The sequence below is a fragment of the Salmo salar genome, chromosome 19 (genome assembly GCF_965601325.2).
Source record: "Salmo salar chromosome 19, fSalSal1, whole genome shotgun sequence".
NCBI classification, from domain to species: Eukaryota; Metazoa; Chordata; class Actinopteri; order Salmoniformes; family Salmonidae; genus Salmo; species Salmo salar.
Window position 1 is genome coordinate 8,174,189 of NC_138309.1, and position 21,981 is coordinate 8,196,169.

Consider the following 21,981-nt stretch of genomic DNA (forward strand, 5'->3'; position numbering starts at 1 on the left):
GGTATGCTAGTTCTGAACTTCACATGCTAATGTAAAAAGCTGGTTTTTGATATAAATATGAACTTGATTGAACAAAACATGCATGTATTGTATAACATAATGTCCTAGGTGTGTCATCTGATGAAGATCATCAAAGGTTAGTGCTGCATTTAGCTGTCTTCTGGGTTTTTGTGACATTATATGCTAGCTTGAAAAATGGGTGTCTGATTATTTCTGGCTGGGTACTCTGCTGACATAATCTAATGTTTTGCTTTCGTTGTAAAGCCTTTTTGAAATCGGACAGTGTGGTTAGATTAATGAGAGTCTTGTCTTTAAAATGCTTTAAAATAGTCATATGTTTGCGAAATTGAAGTAATAGCATTTCTAAGGTATTTGAAAATCGCGCCACGGGATTCCACTGGCTGTTGCGTAGGTGGGACGATTTCGTCCCGCCTAGCCCAGAGAGGTTAAGCCGTACACTCCAAAGAGCTGGGCTTTATGGAAGAGTGGCCAGGAAAAAGCCATTGCTTAACCTGTTATGGCTAGGGGGCAGTATTTTCACGGCCGGATAAAAAACGTACCCAATTTAATCTGATTATTACTCCTGCCCAGAAACTAGAATATGCATATAATTATTAGCTTTGGATAGAAAACACTCCAAAGTTTCTAAAACTGTTTGAATGGTGTCTGTGAGTATAACAGAACTCATTTGGCAGGCCAAAACCTGAGAAGATTCTGTACAGGAAGTACCCTGTCTGACCATTTCTTGGCCTTCTTGATTATCTCTATCCAATACAGGGGATCTCTGCTGTTACGTGACACTTCCTATGGCTCCCATGGGCTCTCAGAAGGCGGCAAAAAGCTGAATGATATCGAGGCAGCCCCTGGCTGAAAAACATTAGCGCTTTTGGATAGTGGCCAGTCACAGTACTATGAGACTCAGGCTCGTGCACGAGGGGATCCCATGCTTTTATTTTCTCTCTCTTTTGTACGTAAACACGCTTTCCCGGTCGGAATATTATCGCTTTTTTTACGAGAAAAATGGCATAAAAATTGATTTTAAACAGCGGTTGACATGCTTCGAAGTACGGTAATGAAATATTTAGAAATTTTTTGTTTACGAAGTGCTTCGTGCGCGTGACCCTTATTTACACTTCGGATAGTGTCTTGAACGCACTAACAAAACGCCGCTATTTGGGTATAACGATGGATTATTTGGAACCAAACCAACATTTCTTATTGAAGTAGCCGTCCTGGGAGTACATTCTGACGAAGAACACCAAAGGTAATCAAACTTTTCTAATAGTAAATCGGAGTTTGGTCAGGGCTAAACTTGATGGGTGTCTAAATAGCTAGCCGTGATGGCTGGGCTGTCTACTCAGAATATTGCAAAATGTGCTTTCACCGAAACGCTGTTTTAAAATCGGACACCTCGATTGCACAAAGGAGTTCTGTATCTATAATTCTTTAAATAATTGTTATGTTTTTTGTGAACGTTTATCGTGAGTAATTTAGTAAATTCACCGGAGGTTTGCGGGGGGTATGCTAGTTCTGAACGTCACATGCTAATGTAAAAAGCTGGTTTTTTATATAAATATGAACTTGATTGAACAAAACATGCATGTATTGTGTAACATAATGTCCTAGGGTTGTCATCTGATGAAGATCATCAAAGGTTAGTGCTGCATTTAGCTGTGGTTTTGTTTTTTGTGACATTATATGCTAGCTTGAAAAATGGGTGTCTGATTATTTCTGGCTGGGTACTCTGCTGACATAATCTAATGTTTTGCTTTCGCTGTAAAGCCTTTTTTAAATCGGACAGTGTGGTTAGATAAAGGAGAGTCTTGTCTTTAAAATGCTGTAAAATAGTCATATGTTTGAAAAATGGAAGTTTTTGTATTTTTGAGGAATTTGTATTTCGCGCCATGCCTATCATTGGATATTGGAGCAGGTGTTCCTCTAGCGGAACGTCTAGATGTAAGAGGTTAAACCTGTTGGGGCTAGGGGGCAGTATTTGCACGGCCGGATAAAATACGTACCCAATTTAAACTGGTTACTACTCTTGCCCAGAAACGAGAATATGCATATAATTAGTAGATTTGGATAGAAAACACTCTAAAGTTTCTAAAACTGTTTGAAAGGTGTCTGTGAGTATAACATAACTCATATGGCAGGCCAAAACCTGAGAAGATTCCATACCGGAAGTGCCCTGTCTGACAATTTGTTCTCCTTCTGTGGCATCTCTATCAAAAATACAGCATCTCTGCTGTAATGTGACATTTTCTAAGGCTTCCATTGGCTCTCAGAAGGCGCCAGAAAATGGAATGACGTCTCTCCAGTCTCTGGGCGAAAAACAGCAGGAGATTTTGTGACTGGTCAGGCTTAGAACAGTGACCCTGGAGATGCGCCTTCATGTGAATTCTCCATGTTTTTCTTTCTCTCTTTGAATGAATACAACGTCGCCCGGTTGGAATATTATCGCTATTTTACGAGAAAAATCGCATAAAAATTGATTTTAAACAATTTTTGACATGCTTCAAAGTACGGTAATGGAATATTTTGACATTTTTTGTCACGAAATGCGCTCGCGCGTCACCCTTCGGATACTGACCTGAACGCACGAACAAAACGGAGCTATTTCAATATGCTATGGATTATTTTGAACCAAAACAACATTTGTTGTTGAAGTAGAAGTCCTGGGAGGGCATTCTGACGAAGAACAGAAAAGGTAATCCAATTTTTCTTATAGTAAATCTGAGTTTGGTGAGGGCCAAACTTGGTGGGTGTCAAATTAGCAAATGTCCCACCTTGCCCAGGGAGGTTAAAAAAAAAAATAAGCAAACGTGTTTGGTGTTTGCCAAAAGGCATGTGGGAGACTCCCCAAACATATGGAGGAAGGTACTCTGGTCAGATGAGACTAAAAACGAGCTTTTTGGCAATCAAGGAAGACGCTACATCTGGTGAATACCCAACACCTCTCATCACCCCGAGAATACCATCCGCACTGTGAAGCATGGTTGTGGCAGCATCATGCTGTGGGGATGTTTTTCATCAACCTTTGGGGGGTGAATAGTTACGCACACTCAAGTTTTCATTTTTTTTGTCTAATTTCTTGTTTGTTTCACAAGAAAATATAATTTGCATCTTCAAAGTGGTACGCATGTTGTGTAAATCAAATGATACAAACACCCTAAAAATCTATTTTAATTCCAGGTTGTAAGGCAACAAAAAAGGAAAAATTCCAAGGGAGGTGAACACTTTCACAAGCCACTGTACAGTCAGTCTAAGGTGAGAGTGGGAATCTCCTACAGAGCTCCATTTTTATGGAATTGTGTGCCTATCCATGTGAGAGATGCAGACTCGGTCTCAACCTTTAAGTCTTTATTGAAGACTCATCTCTTCAGTTGGTCCTATGCTTGAGTGTAGTCTGGCACCGAATTGTGAAGGTCAACAGAAAGGCACTGGAGCAACGAATCGCCCTTGCTGTCTCTGCCTGGCCATTTTCCCTCTCTCCACTGGGATTCTCTGCCTCTAACCCTGTTATACGGGCTGAGTCACTTGCTTACTGGTGCTCTTCCATGCCATCCCTAGGAGGGGTGCGTCACTTGAGTGGGTTGAGTCACTGATGTCATCTTCCTGTCTGGGTTGATGCCCCCCCTTGGGTTGTGCCGTGGCGGAGATCTTTGAGGGCTATACTCGGCCTTGTCTCAGGATGGTAAGTTGGTGGTTGAAGTTATCCCTCTGGTGGTGTGGGGGCTGTGCTTTGGCGAAGTGGGTAGGGTTATATCCTGCCTGTTTGGCCCTGTCCGGGGGTATCGTCGCTATCTCCTTGCTGTCTCCAGTCCACCTGGCCGTGCTGCTGCTCCAGTTTCAACAGTTCTGCCTGCGGCTATGGAACCCTGACCGGTTCACCGGACGTGCTACCTGTCCCAGACCTGCTGTTTTCAACTCTCTAGAGACAGCAGGAGTGTTAGAGATAATCTGAATGATCGGCTATGAAAAGCCAACTGACATTTACTCCTGAGGTGCTGACCTGTTGCACCCTCGACAACCACTGTGATTATTATAATTTCACCCTGCTGGTCATCTATGAACATTTGAACATCTTGGCCATGTTCTGTTATAATCTCCACACAGGCAGAAGAGGACTGGCCACCCCTCATAGCCTGGTTCCTCTCTAGGTTTCTTCCTAGGTTCTTGCCTTTGTAGGGAGTTTTTCCTAGCCACTGTGCTTCTACAGCTGCATTGCTTGCTGTTTGGGGTTTTAGGCTGGGTTTCTGTACAGCACTTTGTGACATAAGCTGATGTAAGAATAGTTTTTTAAATAAATTTGATTGATTGATTGAATCATCATGTTATCAAACTTAGTTGTTTTGCCATACATGTTTATGCTATCACTCTTAGGAACCCGAAGGAGGAAGAGGAAGTCAAAAGCTCCTGCTGAAATGTAGAAAGTCAAAAGCTTCAGCTGAAATGTAATTCTCAATTGTATAAAAGGAGGGGGAATAAGAGTGTGTATAGTATGATTATAAGTCTCGGAGGTGTAAACATACAAATCAACTGAGAATATTAAATCATGTTGTTTCCTTTTCTGTTCATTTTTATGTAATTTCAAAGTTGATATAATGTTGAACAGTATAGAGTTACTATTCAAAAAGGAGGAACTGTTGGGTTCTAGCTTCAAATATACGTATTAATGTTACCATACTAGAACTTATTGATTACTTTCCATGTATAATGAATGTATATGTTGGGGTCAATGGAGGGTGGATAGAACCTTGCTGTAGGGAAAGTTACTGAGTGATACAAGGGGGAGTGCAGAGAGTTTACATTCCCTAACCCTAACCCAAAACATGTTATTGTTAATTATCATGGCTCCTAAGGAGGGAGGCATAGGACAAACAGTCTGGTTTCTGTCACTGATAAGGTAGGACAGTTGTGTATTAGGGAGGAGTGAGGAATTTGGCCCGAGGTCAGATGAAGTGAGAAGGAACAGTCCTATTACACACACACAAAGGTTCTAGCATCAGTCAGGGCCATGACTACACCAGTGAGAGGAACCAATTAAGTTCCTGACTAAGAACAGCGATTTATTGACTGTCTAGAGTTAACTCTGCCTAGTAGGAGGGTATAAATATATGTGGTTGTGTAATGTCTTTGTCTTTGCAGCTGTATGGGTGAATAAACTTTGTTTGAGCTTTTCCTGTTTGTTCAGAACCTAATAAAGGTTAGTAGGAAAGTTAATCATTTAACCTGTTAGGGCTAGGGGGCAGCATTGACACGGCTGGATAAAAAACATACCCGATTTAATCTGGTTACCACTCCTACTCAGTAACTAGAATATGCATATACTTATTACATATGGATAGAAAACACCCTAAATTTTCTAAAACTGTTTGAATGGTGTCTGTGAGTATAACAGAACTCAAATGGCAGGTCAAAACCTGAGAGATTCCTTTACAGGAAGTGGCCTGTCTGACCATTTGTTGAACTTCTTTTCCATCTCTATCATTTACTAAGGATCTCTGCTCTAACGTGACACTTCCCACGTCGTCCATAGGCGCTCAGAGCCCGGGAAAAAACAGAATGTCGTCATTCCAGCCCCAGGCTGAAACACATTATCGCCTTTCTCAAGTGGCCCATCAAGAGACACTAGCTTATGCGCCTGACCCCAACCGCCCCCGCCTTTGGGATTTTTTCCTCTGTTTGCCGAAAAGGAGATTCCCTGTCGGAATATTATCGCTTTTCTACGAGAAAAATGTCGTAAAAATTGATTTTAAACAGCGGTTGACATGCTTCGAAGTACGGTAATGGAATACTTAGAATTTTATTGTCACGAATTGCGCCAAGCGCGTGACACTTCTTTACTATTTCGGATAGTGTCTGGAACGCACGAACAAAACGCCGCTATTCGGATATAACGATGGATTATTTTGGACCAAACCAACATTTGTTATTGAAGTAGCTGTCCTGGGTGTGTATTCTGACGAAGACAACAAAAGGTAATGAAATTTTTATAATAGTAAATATGATTATGGTGAGTGCTAAACTTGCCGGGTGTCTAAATAGCGAGCCCGTGATGCCTGGGCTATGTACTTAGAATATTGCAAAATGTGCTTTCACCAAAAAGCTATTTTAAAATCGGACATATCGAGTGCATAGAGGAGGTCTGTATCTGTAATTCTTAAAATAATTGTTATGCTTTTTGTGAACGTTTATCGTGAGTAATTTAGTAAAATGTTAGCGAATTCCCCGGAAGTTTGCGGGGGGTATGCTAGTTCTGAACGTCACATGCTAATGGAAAAAGCTGGTTTTTGATATAAATATGAACTTGATTGAACAAAACATGCATGTATTGTATAACATAATGTCCTAGGGTTGTCATCTGATGAAGATCATCAAAGGTGAATGCTGCATTTAGCTGTCTTCTGGGTTTTGGTGACATTATATGCTGGCTTGAAAAATGGGTGTCTGATTATTTCTGGCTTGGTACTCTGCTGACATAATCTAATGTTTTGCTTTCGTTGTAAAGCCTTTTTGAAATCGGACAGTGTGGTTAGATTAACGAGAGTCTTGTCTTTAAATGGCTGTAAAATAGTCATATGTTTGAGAAATTGAAGTAATAGGATTTTTAAGGTTTTGAAAATCGCGCCACTGGATAGCAGTGGCTGTTACGTAGGTGGGACGAATTCGTCCCGCCTAGCCTAGAGAGGTTAAACCACTTAAATATACTAACATTCACAAAACATTTAGTATTTGACACTCAAACATTCATTTCTCAACTGTTTTTTCTATAATCCTACAGGCTCTTTATCATTCTCCATACCTTATATTCCAAATCATCCAACAATACCACAATGGAATTTTGCAGCTGCTATTTGAGAACTCATCTGGATTATTCTAGAGCACATTGTACAGCTGTTTTTAAATAAGATTTTATTGCAAGGAATCCTTTATGTGTAGGCAATGCCATATGTATAGGTTAATAAGCATACAGTATGCAGCTGTCGTTTTTAAACCTCCATTATAGCATACATGACACACCCACATCTTTCCTTCTACATGCTTTTATTTGGGTTTCTATGCAAATTATATAAATTCATGTTTATTTAAGCCTGCAGCTAGTTATTTGAAAAGAGGTATTCATGCAAAAACATGATTCAAACTTGAATTCACTGACAGAGAGATGGCTAATGAAACACCAGCTTCCTGAGCAGGCACATTGACGTTTACAGTATTTGCTGGCTAGTCTAGTCAACTGTAACATTGCTTAGCTTTCTATAAATTGGTCAATGGAGTTACCTATTCATAAGATCAAGACCATTCATATTGCATGATGCATATTTCAAGTGCACTCGGAAACAGTCTCATTTCATTCTTTGGGAGCTGACATTAGCTACTCTTAACACACTGACAGCAGATCACGATTTCATGTGTTTACATCTTAGATAGAAGCAGACCATTGAATGCCTTCATCACGAGGGGTATGTAAAGGAGTTCAGACATACAACAGGCTTTTTGGTACGTTATATCAAATAAAATGAGCACATATCATGGTAAATCAATGTAAATAAACAATGTATACAGAGATACTTCAATAGAAAGCCTACTGGATAACTGTTGACGCTTACCATTCTCAAGGGAATAATGGATTGGTTTGGGCATTCCAAGGTCTCCATCTTTGGCGAAAACTGTGAATATTTCCGAACCCTGAGGACAGAAGTGTTATTAGAATAGTCTGAGCTATGAAACAAATCTATGTAATTATCAGTAAAACAGGATTGGTAATAAGTTTTGAGGCATTAGAGGAATTCAGGATAAATACAGCTGGAGTATTTCTCTCCAATAGCTACATGGACGGTAACAGTTTGCTTGTTGGACTATAATGAAGATGTATATATAAGAAATAGAGAAAAATATTATATACTGCTCAAAAAAATAAAGGGAACACTAAAATAACACATCCTAGATCTGAATGAAAGAAATAATCTTATTAAATACTTTTGTCTTTACATAGTTGAATGTGCTGACAACAAATTCCCACAAAAATAATCAATGGAAATCCAATTTATCAACCCATGGAGGTCTGGATTTGGAGTCACAGTCAAAATTAAAGTGGAAAACCACACTACAGGCTGATCCAACTTTGATGTAATGTCCTTAAAACAAGTCAAAATGAGGCTCAGTAGTGTGTGTGGCCTCCACGTGCCTGTATGACCTCCCTACAACGCCTGGGCATGCTCCTGATGAGGTGGCGGATGGTCTCCTGAGGGATCTCCTCCCAGACCTGGACTAAAGCGAGACATGATGTCCCAGATGTGCTCAATTGGATTCAGGTCTGGGGAATGGGCGGGCCAGTCCATAGCATCAATGCCTTCCTCTTGCAGGAACTGCTGACACACTCCAGCCACATGAGGTCTAGCATTGTCTTGCATTAGGAGGAACCCAGGGCCAACCGCACCAGCATATGGTCTCACAAGGGGTCTGAGGATCTCATCTCGGTACCTAATGGCAGTCAGACTACCTCTGGCGAGCACATAGAGGGCTGTGCGGCCCCCCAAAGAAATGCCACCCCACACCATGACTGACCCACCGCCAAACCGGTCATGCTGGAGGATGTTGCAGGCAGCAGAACGTTCTCCACGGCGTCTCCAGACTCTGTCACGTCTGTCACACGTGCTCAGTGTGAACCTGCTTTCATCTGTGAAGAGCACAGGGCGTCAGTGGCGAATTTGCCAATCTTGGTGTTCTCTGGCAAATGCCAAACGTCCTGCACGGTGTTGGGCTGTAAGCACAACCCCCACCTGTGGACGTCGGGCCCTCATACCACCCTCATGGAGTCTGTTGCTGACCGTTTCAGCAGACACATGCACATTTGTGGCCTGCTGGAGGTCATTTTGCAGGGCTCTGGCAGTGCTCCTCTTGCTCCTCCTTGCACAAAGGTGTAGGTAGCGGTCCTGCTGCTGGGTTGTTGCCCTCCTACGGCCTCCTCCACATCTCCTGACTAGAGTGAAAGCACCGCCAGCATTCAAAAGTGACCAAAACATCAGCCAGGAAGCATAGCAAATGAGAAGTGGTCTGTGGTCCCCACCTGCAGAACCACTCCATTATTGGGGGTGTCTTGCTAATTGCCTATAATTTCCACCTGTTGTCTATTCCATTTGCACAACACCATGTGAAATTTATTGTCAATCAGTGTTGCTTCCTAAGTGGACAGTTTGATGTCACAGAAGTGTGATTGACTTGGAGTTACATTGTGTTGTTTAAGTGTTCCCTTTATTTTTTTGAGCAGTGTATATTAATACTATAAATATAATTTTGTTGTTCAGTCTACATGTTACCAGTTCCACAATATATACCAAGCTCCCCAAAATGTATTTTCTATTGTCCATATTATGAGGCCTTGAATGAATACAATCTTAGTTTATGAATTCCCATCAACATCAAAAACAGAAATATAGTTAACCTGTTAGGGCTAGGGGGCAGCATTTGCACGTCTGGATAAAAAAATGTACCCGATTTAATCTGGTTACTAATCCTACCCAGTAACTAGAATATGCATATGCATATATATGCATATATGCATATATATATATATGGATAGAAAACACTCTAAAGTTTCTAAAACTGTTTGAATGGTGTCTGAGTATAACAGAACTCATTTGGCAGGCAAAACCCTGAGACATTTTCTGACAGGAAGTGGATACCTGATGTGTTGTATTGACTTTAAACCTATCCCATTGAAAAACACAGGGGCTGAGGAATATTTTGGCACTTCCTATTGCTTCCACTAGATGTCACCAGCCTTTACAAAGTGTTTTGAGTCTTCTGGAGGGAGATCTGACCGAACAAGAGCCATGGAACGATGATGTCCCATTAGACACCTGGCGCGCGAGTTCATGTTGGGTACCCTCGTTCCAATACGTTATAAAAGAGTATGCATTCTCCACCTTGAATATTATTCATGTTCTGGTTAAAAAAGGCCCTAATGATTTATGCTATACAACGTTTGACATGTTTGAACGAACGTAAATATATTTTTTCCCCTCGTTCATGACGAGAAGTCCGGCTGGCTTAGATCATGTGCTAACAAGACGGAGATTTTTGGACATAAATGATGAGCTTTTTTGAACAAAACTACATTCGTTATGGACCTGTGATACCTGGAAGTGACATCTGATGAAGAGAATCAAAGGTAATGGATTATTTACATAGTATTTTCGATTTTAGATCTCCCCAACATGACGTCTAGTCTGTATCGCAACGCGTATTTTTCTGGGCGCAGTGCTCAGATTATTGCAAAGTGTGATTTCCCAGTAAGGTTATTTTTAAATCTGGCAAGTTGATTGCGTTCAAGAGATGTAAATCTATAATTCTTTAAATGACAATATAATATTTTACCAATGTTTTCTAATTTTAATTATTTAATTTGTGACGCTGACTTGACTGCCGGTTATTGGAGGGAAACGATTTCCTCAACATCAATGCCATAGTAAAACGCTGTTTTTGGATATAAATATGAACTTGATAGAACTAAAAATGCATGCATTGTCTAACATAATGTCCTAGGAGTGTCATCTGATGGAGATTGTAAAAGGTTAGTGCATCATTTTAGCTGGTTTTATGGTTTTGGTGACCCTGTCTTTGACTTGACAAAACATTACACACAACTCTTGTAAATGTACTGTCCTAACATACTCTAAATTTATGCTTTCGCCGTAAAACCTTTTTGAAATCGTAAAACGTGGTTAGATTAAGGAGATGTTTATCTTTCAAATGGTGTAAAATAGTTGTATTTTTGAAAAATTTGAATTTTGACATTTATTTGGATTCAAATTTGCCGCTCTTGAAATGCACCTGCTGTTGATGGAGTGCACCACGGGTGGCACGCTAGCGTCCCACCTAGCCCATAGAGGTTAACATGATTGTTCAATAGTTGAACAGTCATGTTTTTGCTGAATGTAACACATGCAACATCACTCAGTGTGTAACGCCCTTGCCATAGAGAGGGTTTTTTCCTCTGTTTTTGGTTAGGCCAGGGTGTGACATGGGTGGGCGTTCTATGTTCATTTTCTATGTTGGTGGTTTAATTTGTTTCGGCCGTGTTTGGCTCTCAATCAGGAACAGCTGTAGCCTGTTTTTCCTTTGGGGTTTGTGGGTGAATGTTTTCTGTTTAGTGTGTTCCTGACAGAACTGTTGCTAGTCGTTTTTTTGGTTTCTTTTGTATAGTGTTCATTCGATCATTAAATCCTTTCATGATGAACACACCCTCCGCTGCACCTTGGTCTCATTTAGACGACGGCCGTTACATATTCACCCACCAACAACGGACCAAGCAGCGAAGGAAGGAGCAGCACCAGGAGGGGATGAAGCAGCGTGCTCAGGAGGTGATGGCATCCTGGTCACTGGAGAAATTGGAGGGAAGAATAGACTGGACTTGGGAACAGCTATTTGACCACTGCAACAACCTGCCGGGGCAGCAGGTGGAGGTGAAGAGGCAGCCCCAAAAATTATTTGGGGGGGGCACACGGGGAGATTGTGTGTCTGGAGCCGCCAGTCCGGAGCCGCCAGAGCCGCCCACCAGTCCGGAGCAGCCAGAACCGCCCGCCAGTCCAAAGCCGCCAGAGCCGACCGCCTATCCGGAGCCGCCAGAGCCACCCGCCTGTCCGGAGCCGCCAGAGCCGCCCGCCAGTCCGGAGCCGCCAGAGCCACCCGCGAGTCCGGAGCCGCCAGAGCCGCCCGCGAGTCCGGAGCCGCCAGAGCCGCCCACCTGTCCGGAGCCGCCAGAGCCGCCCGCCTGTCCGGAGCCGTCAGAGCAGCCCGCCAGCCCGGAGCTGCCAGAGCCACCCGCCTGTCCGGAGCCGCCAAAGCATCCCGCCAGCCCGGAGCCGCCAGAGCCGCCTGCCAGCCCGGAGCCGCCAGAGCCGCCCGCCAGCCCGGAGCCGCCAGAGCCGCCCATGAGTCCGGAGCCGCTAGAGCCGCCCACCTGTCCGGAGCCGCCACAGCCGCCCGCCCGCCCGGAGCCGCCAGAGCCACCTGCCTGTCCGGAGCCGCCAGAGCATTCCGCCAGCCCGGAGCCGCCAGAGCCGCCCGCCAGCCCGGAGCCGCCAGAGTCGCCCGCCAGCCCGGAGCCGCCAGAGTCGCCCGCCAGCCCGGAGCCGCCAGAGCCGCCCGCCAGCCCGGAGCCATAAGCTGATGTAAGAAGGGCTTCATAAATACATTTTATTGATTGATTGTCCACAATGACCATTGTTATGTTTGGAGGAAAAAGGGGGAGGCTTGCAAGCCGAAGAACACCATCTCAACCATGAAGCATGGGGGAGGCAGTATCATGTTTTGTGGGTGCTTTGCTGCAGGAGGAACTGGTGCACTTCACAAAATAGATGGCATCATGAGAAGGGAAAATTATGTGGATATATTGAAGCAACAACTGGTAATGTAATGTTTTGTGGGTGCTTTGCTGCAGGAGGTTCTGGTGCACTTCACAAAATAGATGGCATCATGAGAAGGGAAAATTATGTGGATATATTGAAGCAACAGCTCAAGACATCAGTCAGGAAGTTAAAGCTTGGTCGCAAATGGGTCTTCCAAATGGACAATGACCCCAAGCATACTTCCAAAGTTGTGGCAAAATGGCTTTAGGACAACAAAGTTAAGATATTGGTGGCCATCACAATGCCCTGACCTCAATCCCATAGAAAATTTGTGGGTAGAACTGAAAAAGTGTGTGCGAGCAAGGAGGCCTACAAACCTGACTCAGTTACACCAGCTCTGTCAGGAACAATGGGCCTAAACTCACCCAACTTATTGTGAGAAGCTTGTAGAAGGCTAGCCGAAATGTTTTCCCCAAGTTAACCTCTCTGGGGCAGGCGGGACGAATTCGTCCCACCTACGTAACAGCCAGTTGAATCCTGTGGCGCGATTTTCAAAACCTTTGAAATGCTATTACTTCAATTTCTCAAACATATGACTATTTTACAGCTATTTAAAGACAAGACTCTCGTTAATCTAACCACACTGTCCGATTTCAAAAAGGCTTTACAACGAAAGCAAAACATTAGATGATGTCAGCAGAGTACCAAGCCAGAAATAATCAGACACCCATTTTTCAAGCTAGCATATAATGTCACAAAAACCCAGAAGACAGCTAAATGCAGCACTAACCTTTGATGATCTTCATCAGATGACAACCCTAGGACATTATGTTATACAATACATGCATGTTTTGTTCAATCAAGTTCATATTTATATCACCAACCAGCTTTTTACATTAGCATGTGACGTTCAGAACTAGCATACCCCCCGCAAACTTCCGGCGAATTCACTAACAATTTACTAAATTACTCACGATAAACGTTCACAAAAAGCATAACAATTATTTTAAGAATTATAGATACAGAACTCTATGCACTCGATATGTCCGATTTTAAAATAGCTTTTTGGTGAAAGCACATTTTGCAATATTCTAAGTACATAGCCCAGCCATCACGTGCTAGCTATTTAGACACCCGGCAAGTTTAGCACTCACCAATATCAGATTTACTATTATAAAAGTTTGATTACCTTTTGTTGTCTACGTCAGAATGCACTCCCAGGACTGCTACTTCAATAACAAATGTTGGTTTGGTCCAAAATAATCCATCGTTATATCCGAATAGCGGCGTTTTGTTCGTGCGTCCCAGACACTATCCGAAATGGTAAATCGGGGTCGCGCGCATGGCGCAATTCGTGACAAAAAAAAATCTAAATATTCCATTACCGTACTTCGAAGCATGTCAACCGCTGTTTAAAATCAATTTTATGCCATTTTTCTCATAAAAAAGCGATAATATTCCGACCGGGAATGTCCATTTAGCTAAACAGAGAAAAGAAAACAAAGCTTTCGGTCGATGCGGGCACGAGCCTGAGTCTCACAGTACTGTAACCAGCCACTACCCAAACGCGCTACTTTGTTTCAGCCAGAGCCTGCAAAGCCACGATTCAGCGTTTTGCTGCCTTCTGAGAACCTATGGCAGCCGTAGGAAGTGTCACGGGACAGCTAAGATCCTCACTCTTCAATAAACAGAGACAAGAAGAACGACACCTTGTCAGACAGGCCACTTCCTGCATGAAATCTTAGGTTTTTGCTTGCCATATGAGTTCTGTTATACTCACAGACACCATTCAAACAGTTTTAGAAACTTTAGGGTGTTTTCTATCCAAAGCCAATAATTATATGCATATTCTAGTTACTGGGCAGGAGTAGTAACCAGATTAAATCAGGTACGTTTTTTATCCAGCCGTGTCAATACTGCCCCCTAGCCCTAACAGGTTAACCTCTATGGGCTAGGTGGGACGCAAGCGTCCCACCCGTGGTGCACTCCATCAACAGCAGGTGCATTTCAAGAGCGGCAAATTTGAATCCAAATAAATGTCAAAATTCTAATTTTTCAAACATACAACTATTTTACACCCTTTGAAAGATAAACATCTCCTTAATCTAACCACGTTTTACGATTTCAAAAAGGTTTTACGGCGAAAGCATAAATTTAGAGTATGTTAGGACAGTACATTTACAAGAGTTGTGTGTAATGTTTTGTCAATTCAAAGACAGGGTCACCAAAACCATAAAACCAGCTAAAATTATGCACTAACCTTTTACAATCTCCATCAGATGACACTCCTAGGACATTATGTTAGACAATGCATGCATTTTTAGTTCTATCAAGTTCATATTTATATCCAAAAACAGCGTTTTACTATGGCATTGATGTTTAGGAAATCGTTTCCCTCCAATAACCGGCAGTCAAGTCAGTACCACAAATTAAATAATTAAAATTAGAAAACATTGGTAAAATATTATATTGTCATTTAAAGAATTATAGATTTACATCTCTTGAACGCAATCAACTTGCCAGATTTAAAAATAACCTTACTGGGAAATCACACTTTGCAATAATCTGAGCACTGCGCCCAGAAAAATACGCGTTGCGATACAGACTAGACGTCATGTTGGGGAGATCTAAAATCGAAAATACTATGTAAATAATCCATTACCTTTGATTCTCTTCATCAGATGTCACTTCCAGGTATCACAGGTCCATAACGAATGTAGTTTTGTTCAAAAAAGCTCATCATTTATGTCCAAAAATCTCCGTCTTGTTAGCACATGACCTAAGCCAGCCGGACTTCTCGTCATGAACGAGGGGAAAAAATATATTTACGTTCGTTCAAACATGTCAAACGTTGTATAGCATAAATCATTAGGGCCTTTTTTAACCAGAACATGAATAATATTCAAGGTGGACGAATGCATACTCTTTTATAACGTATTGTAACGAGGGTACCCAACATGAACTAGCGCGCCAGGTGTCTAATGGGCCATCATCGTTCCATGGCTCTTGTTCGGTCAGATCTCCCTCCAGAAGACTCAAAACACTTTGTAAAGGCTGGTGACATCTAGTGGAAGCAATAGGAAGTGCCAAAATATTCCTCAGCCCCTGTGTTTTTCAATGGCATAGGTTTAAAGGTAATACAACACATCAGGTATCCACTTCCTGTCAGAAAATGTCTCAGGGTTTTGCTTGCCAAATGAGTTCTGTTATACTCACAGACACCATTCAAACAGTTTTAGAAACTTTAGAGTGTTTTCTATCCATATATAATAAGTATATGCATATTCTAGTTACTGGGTAGGATTAGTAACCAGATTAAATCGGGTACATTTTTTTTATCCAGCCGTGCAAATACTGCCCCCTAGCCCTAACAGGTTAAACAATTTAAAGGCAATGCTACCAAATACTAATTGAGTGTATGTAAACTTCTGACCCACTCGGAATGTGATGAAAGAAATAAAAGCTGAAATAAATCAGTAAATGTATTTGGCTAAGGTATATGTACACTTCTGACTTCAACTGTAAGTATAAAATATGTGGATGAGCAGTGACAGAGCATCTAAGATGCAATAGATATTAAAGAATAGATAGTGAAGGATACAGTATACATTATATACATATATGATGAGTAATGCGAGATATGTAAACATTATCCTCTTACATCTAGGCTTTCCGCTGGCGGAGCGGAACCCCTAGCCAACAGCCAATGGGATTGCATGGCGCGAAATACAAAAACCTAAAAAATCCAATAATTTAAATTTTTCAAACATACGACTATTTTATACCGTTTGAAAGATAAACCTCTTCTGAATCCAACCACGTTGTCCGATTTCAAAAAGGCTTTACAGCGAAAACAAAACATTACATTATGTTAGGAGAGTACATAGACCAAAATAACCACACAGCCATTTTCCAAGCAAGCATATATGTCAATAAAACCCAAAACACAGCTAAATGAAGCACTAACCTTTGATGATCTTCATCAGATGACACTACTAGGACATTATATTATACATGTATGTTTTGTTCAATCAAGTTCATATTTATATTCAAAAATAGCTTTTTACATTGGCACGTGATGTTCAGAAAATGTATTCCCACAAAAAACTTCCAGTGAATTTACAAAAATACTCATCATAAACGTTGACAAAATACATAACAATTATATTAAGAATTATAGATACAGAACTCCTTTATGCAATTGTTGTGTCAGATTTTAAAAAAGCTTTTCGGCGAAAGCACATTTTTCAATATTCTGAGTACATAGCTCGCCATCACGGCGAGCTATTCAGACACCCGACAAGTTCGGGGCAACCTAAACTCAGAATTAGTATTCGAAATATTGTATTACCTTTGCTGATCTTCATCAGAATGCACAACAAATGTTGGTTTGTTCCAAATAATCCATAGTTATGTCCAAATACCTCCGTTTTGTTCGTGCGTTCAGGTCACTATCCAAAGGGTAACACGTGAGCGCAATTCAAGACACAAAAAGTAAAAATGTTCCTTTACCGTACTTAGAAGCATGTCAAACGCTGTTTAAAATCTATTTTTATGGTATTTTTAACGTAAAATTGCGATAATATTCCAACCGGACAATGCTGTATTCATTCAAGGAGGAAAAGAAAAACAGCGTGCTCGCAAGAACGCGCATATCCAATCTCTTTGTCCTCAGGCAGACCACTCAGTAACTGAGCTCCTATACTCTGCCCAGAGACAGGAGAAGCCTCAATCCACTTTCTGAAGGCTTTAGACAGCCAATGGAAGCCTTAGAAAGTGCAACGTAACAGCACAGATACTGTAGTTTCGAAAGGGACTATAAAGAAGAACTACATTTCTCAGATCCTACACTTCCGGGTTGACTTTTTCTCAGGTTTTTGCCTGCCATATGAGTTCTGTTATACTCACAGACACCATTCAAACAGTTTTAGAAACTTCAGAGTGTTTTCTATCCAAATCTACTAATAATATGCATATTCTCGTTTCTGGGCATTAGTAGTAACCAGTTTAAATCGGGTAAATTTTTTCATCCTGCCGTGAAAATACTGCCCCCTATCCATATCAGGTTATTAAAGTTACTAGTGTTCCATTTATTAAAGTGGCCAATGATATCAAGTCTGAAGGTAGGCAGCCGCCTCTGTGTTATTGGTGGCTGTTTAACAATCTGATGGCCTTGAGATAGAAGCTGTTTGTCAATCTCTCTGTCCCAGCTTTGATGTACCTGTACTGACCTCGCCTTATGTATGGAAGCGGGGTGAACAGGCAGTGGCTCGGGTGGTTATTGTCCTTGATGATCTTATTTGCCTTTCTGTGACATCGGATGTTGTAAGTGTCCTGGAGGGCAAGTAGTTTGCCCCCGGTGATGCATTGTGCAGACCGCACCAACCCCTGTAGAGCCTTGTGGTTGTGGGCGGTGCAGTTGCCGTACCAGGTGAGCACCTGTAAAATGTTGTGAGGGTTTTTGATGACAAGCCACATTTTTTCAGCCTCCTGAGGTTGAAAAGGTTGCACCTTCTGCATCACACTGTCTGTCTGCATGGACCATTTCAGTTAGTTGGTGATGTGTGCACAGAGGAACTTAACCTCTCTGGGATAGGGGGCGGTATTTTCATGTCCGGATGAAAAGCGTGCCCAAAGTAAACTGCCTGCTTCTCAGGCCCAGAAGCTAGGATATGCATATTATTTGTAGATTTGGATAGAAAACACTCTGAAGTTTCTAAAACTGTTTGAATGATGTCTGTGAGTATAACTGAACTTATTTGGCAGGCGAAACCCCGAGGACAAAGCAACCAGGATTTCTTTTGTTGAGGTCACTCTCTTTTCAATGGGGTTTCTAGGGAGATCTAGATTTCTAAGACACTTGCTTGCAGTTTTACCGCTTCCACTGGATGTCAACAGTCTTTAGAAATTGGTTGATGTTTTTCCTTTGTGTAATGAATGAGTATTGCTGTTCAGAATGAGGGTCGAGTGAAGTGTACTGTTTGTTAGAGGCGCATGACCTGAAAGCACGCTCCACTTTGTTTTCGTCCGGTATTGAACGCTGTTTATCCCGTCTTAAATGTTATCGATTATTTACGTAAAAAAATACCTAACGTTGTATTAGGAAAGTTGTTTGAAATGTTTGGACAAAGATTACAGGTAATTTATTAGATATTTTGTAGTCATGTTGCGCGAGTTGGAACCGGTGTTTTTCTGGATCAAACGTGCCAAATAAATTGACATTTTGGAGATATAACGACAGAATTAATCGAACAAAAGGACCATTTGTGATGTTTATGGTACATATTGGAGTGCCAACAAAAGAAGATCTTCAAAGGTAATGCATGAATTATATCGTTATTTCTGAGTTTTGTGTCGCACCTGGCGGGATGAAATATGATTGTCTGTGTTTGTTTAATGGGGTGCTGTCCTCAGATAATCACATGGTGTGCTTTCGCCATAAAGCCTTTTTGAAATTGGACACTTTGGTTGGATTAACAAGAAGTTTATCTTTAAAATTGTGTATAATACTTGTATGTATGAGGAATTTTAATTATGAGATTTCTGTTGTTTGAATTTGGCACCCTGCAATTTCACTGGCTGTTGTCAAAATCCCAGAGAGGTTAAAACTCTCCACCTTCTCCACTGCTGTCCCGTCAATGTAGATAGGGGGGTGCTCCCTTTGCTGTTTCCTGAAGTCCACAATAATCTCTTTTGTTTTGCTGACATTGAGTGAGGTTATTTTCCTGACACCACACTCAGAGGGCCCTCACCTCGTCCCTGTAAGATGTCTCGTTGTTGTTGGTAATCAAGCCTACCACTGTTGTGTCATCTGCAAACTTGATGATTGATTTGGAGGCGTGCATTGTCACGCAGTTGTGAGTGAACAGGGAGTACAGGAGGTGGCTGAGAACGCACCTTTGCAGGGCCCCAGTGTTGAGGATCAGCAGCGTGGAGATGTTGTTTCTTACCCTCACCACCTGGGGGCGGCCCGTCAGGAAGTCCAGGACCCAGTTATACAGGGTGGGGTCAAGACCCAGAGTCTCAAGCTTAATTATGATGTTGGAGGGTGCTATGATGTCGAATACTGAGCTGTAGTCAATGAACAGCATTCTTATATAGGTATTCCTCTTGTCCAGATGGAATAGGGCAATGTGCAGTGTGATGGCGATTGCATCGTCTGTGGCCGTATTGGGGCAATAAACAAATTTAAGTGGGTCTATGGTGACCGGTAGGGTGGAGGTGATATGATCCTTGACTAGTCTCTCAAAGCACTTCATGATGACAGATAGTAATTTAGTTCAGTTACCTTAGCTTTCTTGGGAACAGGAACAATGGTGGCCATCTTGGAGCATGTGCGGACAGCAGACTGGGATAGGGATTGATTGAATATGTCCGTAAACACACAGCCAGCTGGTCTGCGCATGCTCTGAGGACGCGGTTAGGGATGCCATCTTGGCCTTCAGCCTTGCAAGGGTTAACACGTTTAAATGTTTTACTCACGTCATCCACAGCGAAGGAGAGCCCACAGTCTTTGGTAGCGGGCCACGTCGGTGGCACTGTATTATCCTCAGAACGGGGAAAGAAGTTGTTTAATTTGTCAGGAAGCAAGACGTCGATGTCCCTGACGGGGCTGGTTTACTTTTTGTAATCCATGACTGTCTGTAGACCCTCCCACAAATGTCTCATATTTGAGCCATTGAATTGCGACTCCACTTTGTCTCTATACTGGCACTTGTTTGCTTGTTTGATTGCCTTACACTGTTTGTATTCAGCCATATTTTCAATTGCCTTGCCATGATTAAAATGCAGTGGGACGTGTTTTTAGTTTTGCGTGAATGCTGCCATCAATCCACAGTTTCTGGTTAGGTCAACATATACGTCAATGTTATAATCTGAGGCTACCTGGAACATATCCCATCAACGGTATTGAAGCAATCTGATTGGTCAGACCAGCGTTGGATAGACCTAAGCACAGAGCTTAGATGGAGTCATGGTCAGATTTGCCAAAAGGAGGGGGGGTATGCATCACGGGAGTTAGAGTAGCAATGGTCGAGCGTGTTACTCACTCGTGTACAGCAATCGATATGCTGATAGAATTTAGGTAGCCTTGTTCTCAAATGAGCTTTGTTAAAATACCCAGCTACAATAAATGCAGCCTCAGGATATATGGTTTCCAGTTTGCATAAAGTCCAGTGAAGTTTCTTGATGGCCGTCTTGGGGGGAATATACATGGTTCTGACGATAACCGAGGAGAGTTCTCTTAGGAGATAATACGGTCGGCATTTGATTGTGAGGAATTCTAGGTCAGGTGAACAAAAGGACTTGAGTTCCTGTATGTTGTTACAATTACACCATGAGTCGTTAATCATGAAACATACACCAACACCCTTCTTACCGGAGAGATGTTTATTCCTGTCGGCGGGATGCACTAAAATTCCCGAAATTGGCCTAAATCTAATGACATGGTTACATTTTTGTTGAAGTGTTACACAATTGTACGGTGTTCTTCGTGTGTGTGTCATGTTAGTGTGATATCTTGAGAGCTGTGCATGTTTGTACTTACTGGTACGGACACTTCATAAACGTATCCGAAATATGGTGTCCCGACAAAGCTAGGGGGCGTGTCCTGGGTGTCAATCACGTTGATTGTCAAGGTGGCAGAGGATGACATCACCTGTTCTTTCCCATTATAATTTCCACCACCATCCTGTTACAGAATCAAATATCCCATATTTTATATCCTTATTTTGTACAATTTAATTTAAAAGATCAGACATGGCTGACCATTATTTATTGAAGTTTGTCTTCATTTAGATAAAATATATCCTTCAAGAAGGATTTGGCACAAGATAGCAGCACAATCAACAGTAGAGATAACAAGGTGGATCATACTGCTGCTGGAAGTATGTGCCCTACAAGGTTTCGGAATTCGCGGCCAGTCCATCATATTTACGTTGGGGGAAAAGTCGATGGAAAACACTGTTGAATTCAAACGTTCTGCTGAAAGGTCCACAACATTTTGCTATTGTTTTCTCTTTCCAGATACATTATAAATTACTGCTAAAGATTCTGCCAACACAGTAAATAGACCGTGGTTTACGTAAAATATTTCACAGTGTGTGTAGGGTACAGTAATTCTGTGCGATAGGAGCGCGACTTCATTGTCTATTTAATCTCTGAGCGTATACCAGGACAGGACAAATAAATCTATTAATCTATTGATTAACTAAATATTGAACAACAATTTGTCTTTTGCATGCCGTGGCCTGATGGGAATAGTTCCAAATTATACAGTAAATGAAGGATTATTGTCATACAGGATATTTGTAATGGGAAACATGCGTATGTAAGGCGTGCGGCAAGTTTATGAATCTCGATATGTTTGTACGTGCGCCAACTTTTCAGAAATGGCGCATGCAGAAATGTTGTAGTGTGAAATTTGCGCAAAGGTTATAAATGAGGCCACAGGACACTAGCATGCCTGTATCCTAGTGTCATGACTGGCCTGTGAGGATCAGGTTACAGTAGATCACAGTTCAACAGAGATATCTCTCCCTCCCGCAGAGGGGGAGAGGTAGAGGGATTGATGGGGGAGTGGTTTAAGACACCTCACGCCCTTCATAAATTCTAAGGCAGCAGACTAATC

At 41.9% G+C, this 21,981-nt stretch overlaps 1 protein-coding gene across 1 annotated transcript in view; it reads right to left on the minus strand.

Annotated features, from left to right (window-relative positions):
• LOC106578368 (cadherin-related family member 1a) overlaps positions 1 to 21,981 on the minus strand; it is a 169,281-nt gene that overhangs the window by 109,731 nt on the left and 37,569 nt on the right. Inside the window, exons 8-9 of the mRNA XM_082965589.1 lie at positions 20,899 to 21,042; positions 7,611 to 7,689 (exon numbers count right to left, since the gene is read on the minus strand). Coding sequence (XP_082821715.1) covers positions 7,611 to 7,689; positions 20,899 to 21,042 — 223 coding nt within the window. The remainder of the gene's footprint in view (positions 1 to 7,610; positions 7,690 to 20,898; positions 21,043 to 21,981) is intronic.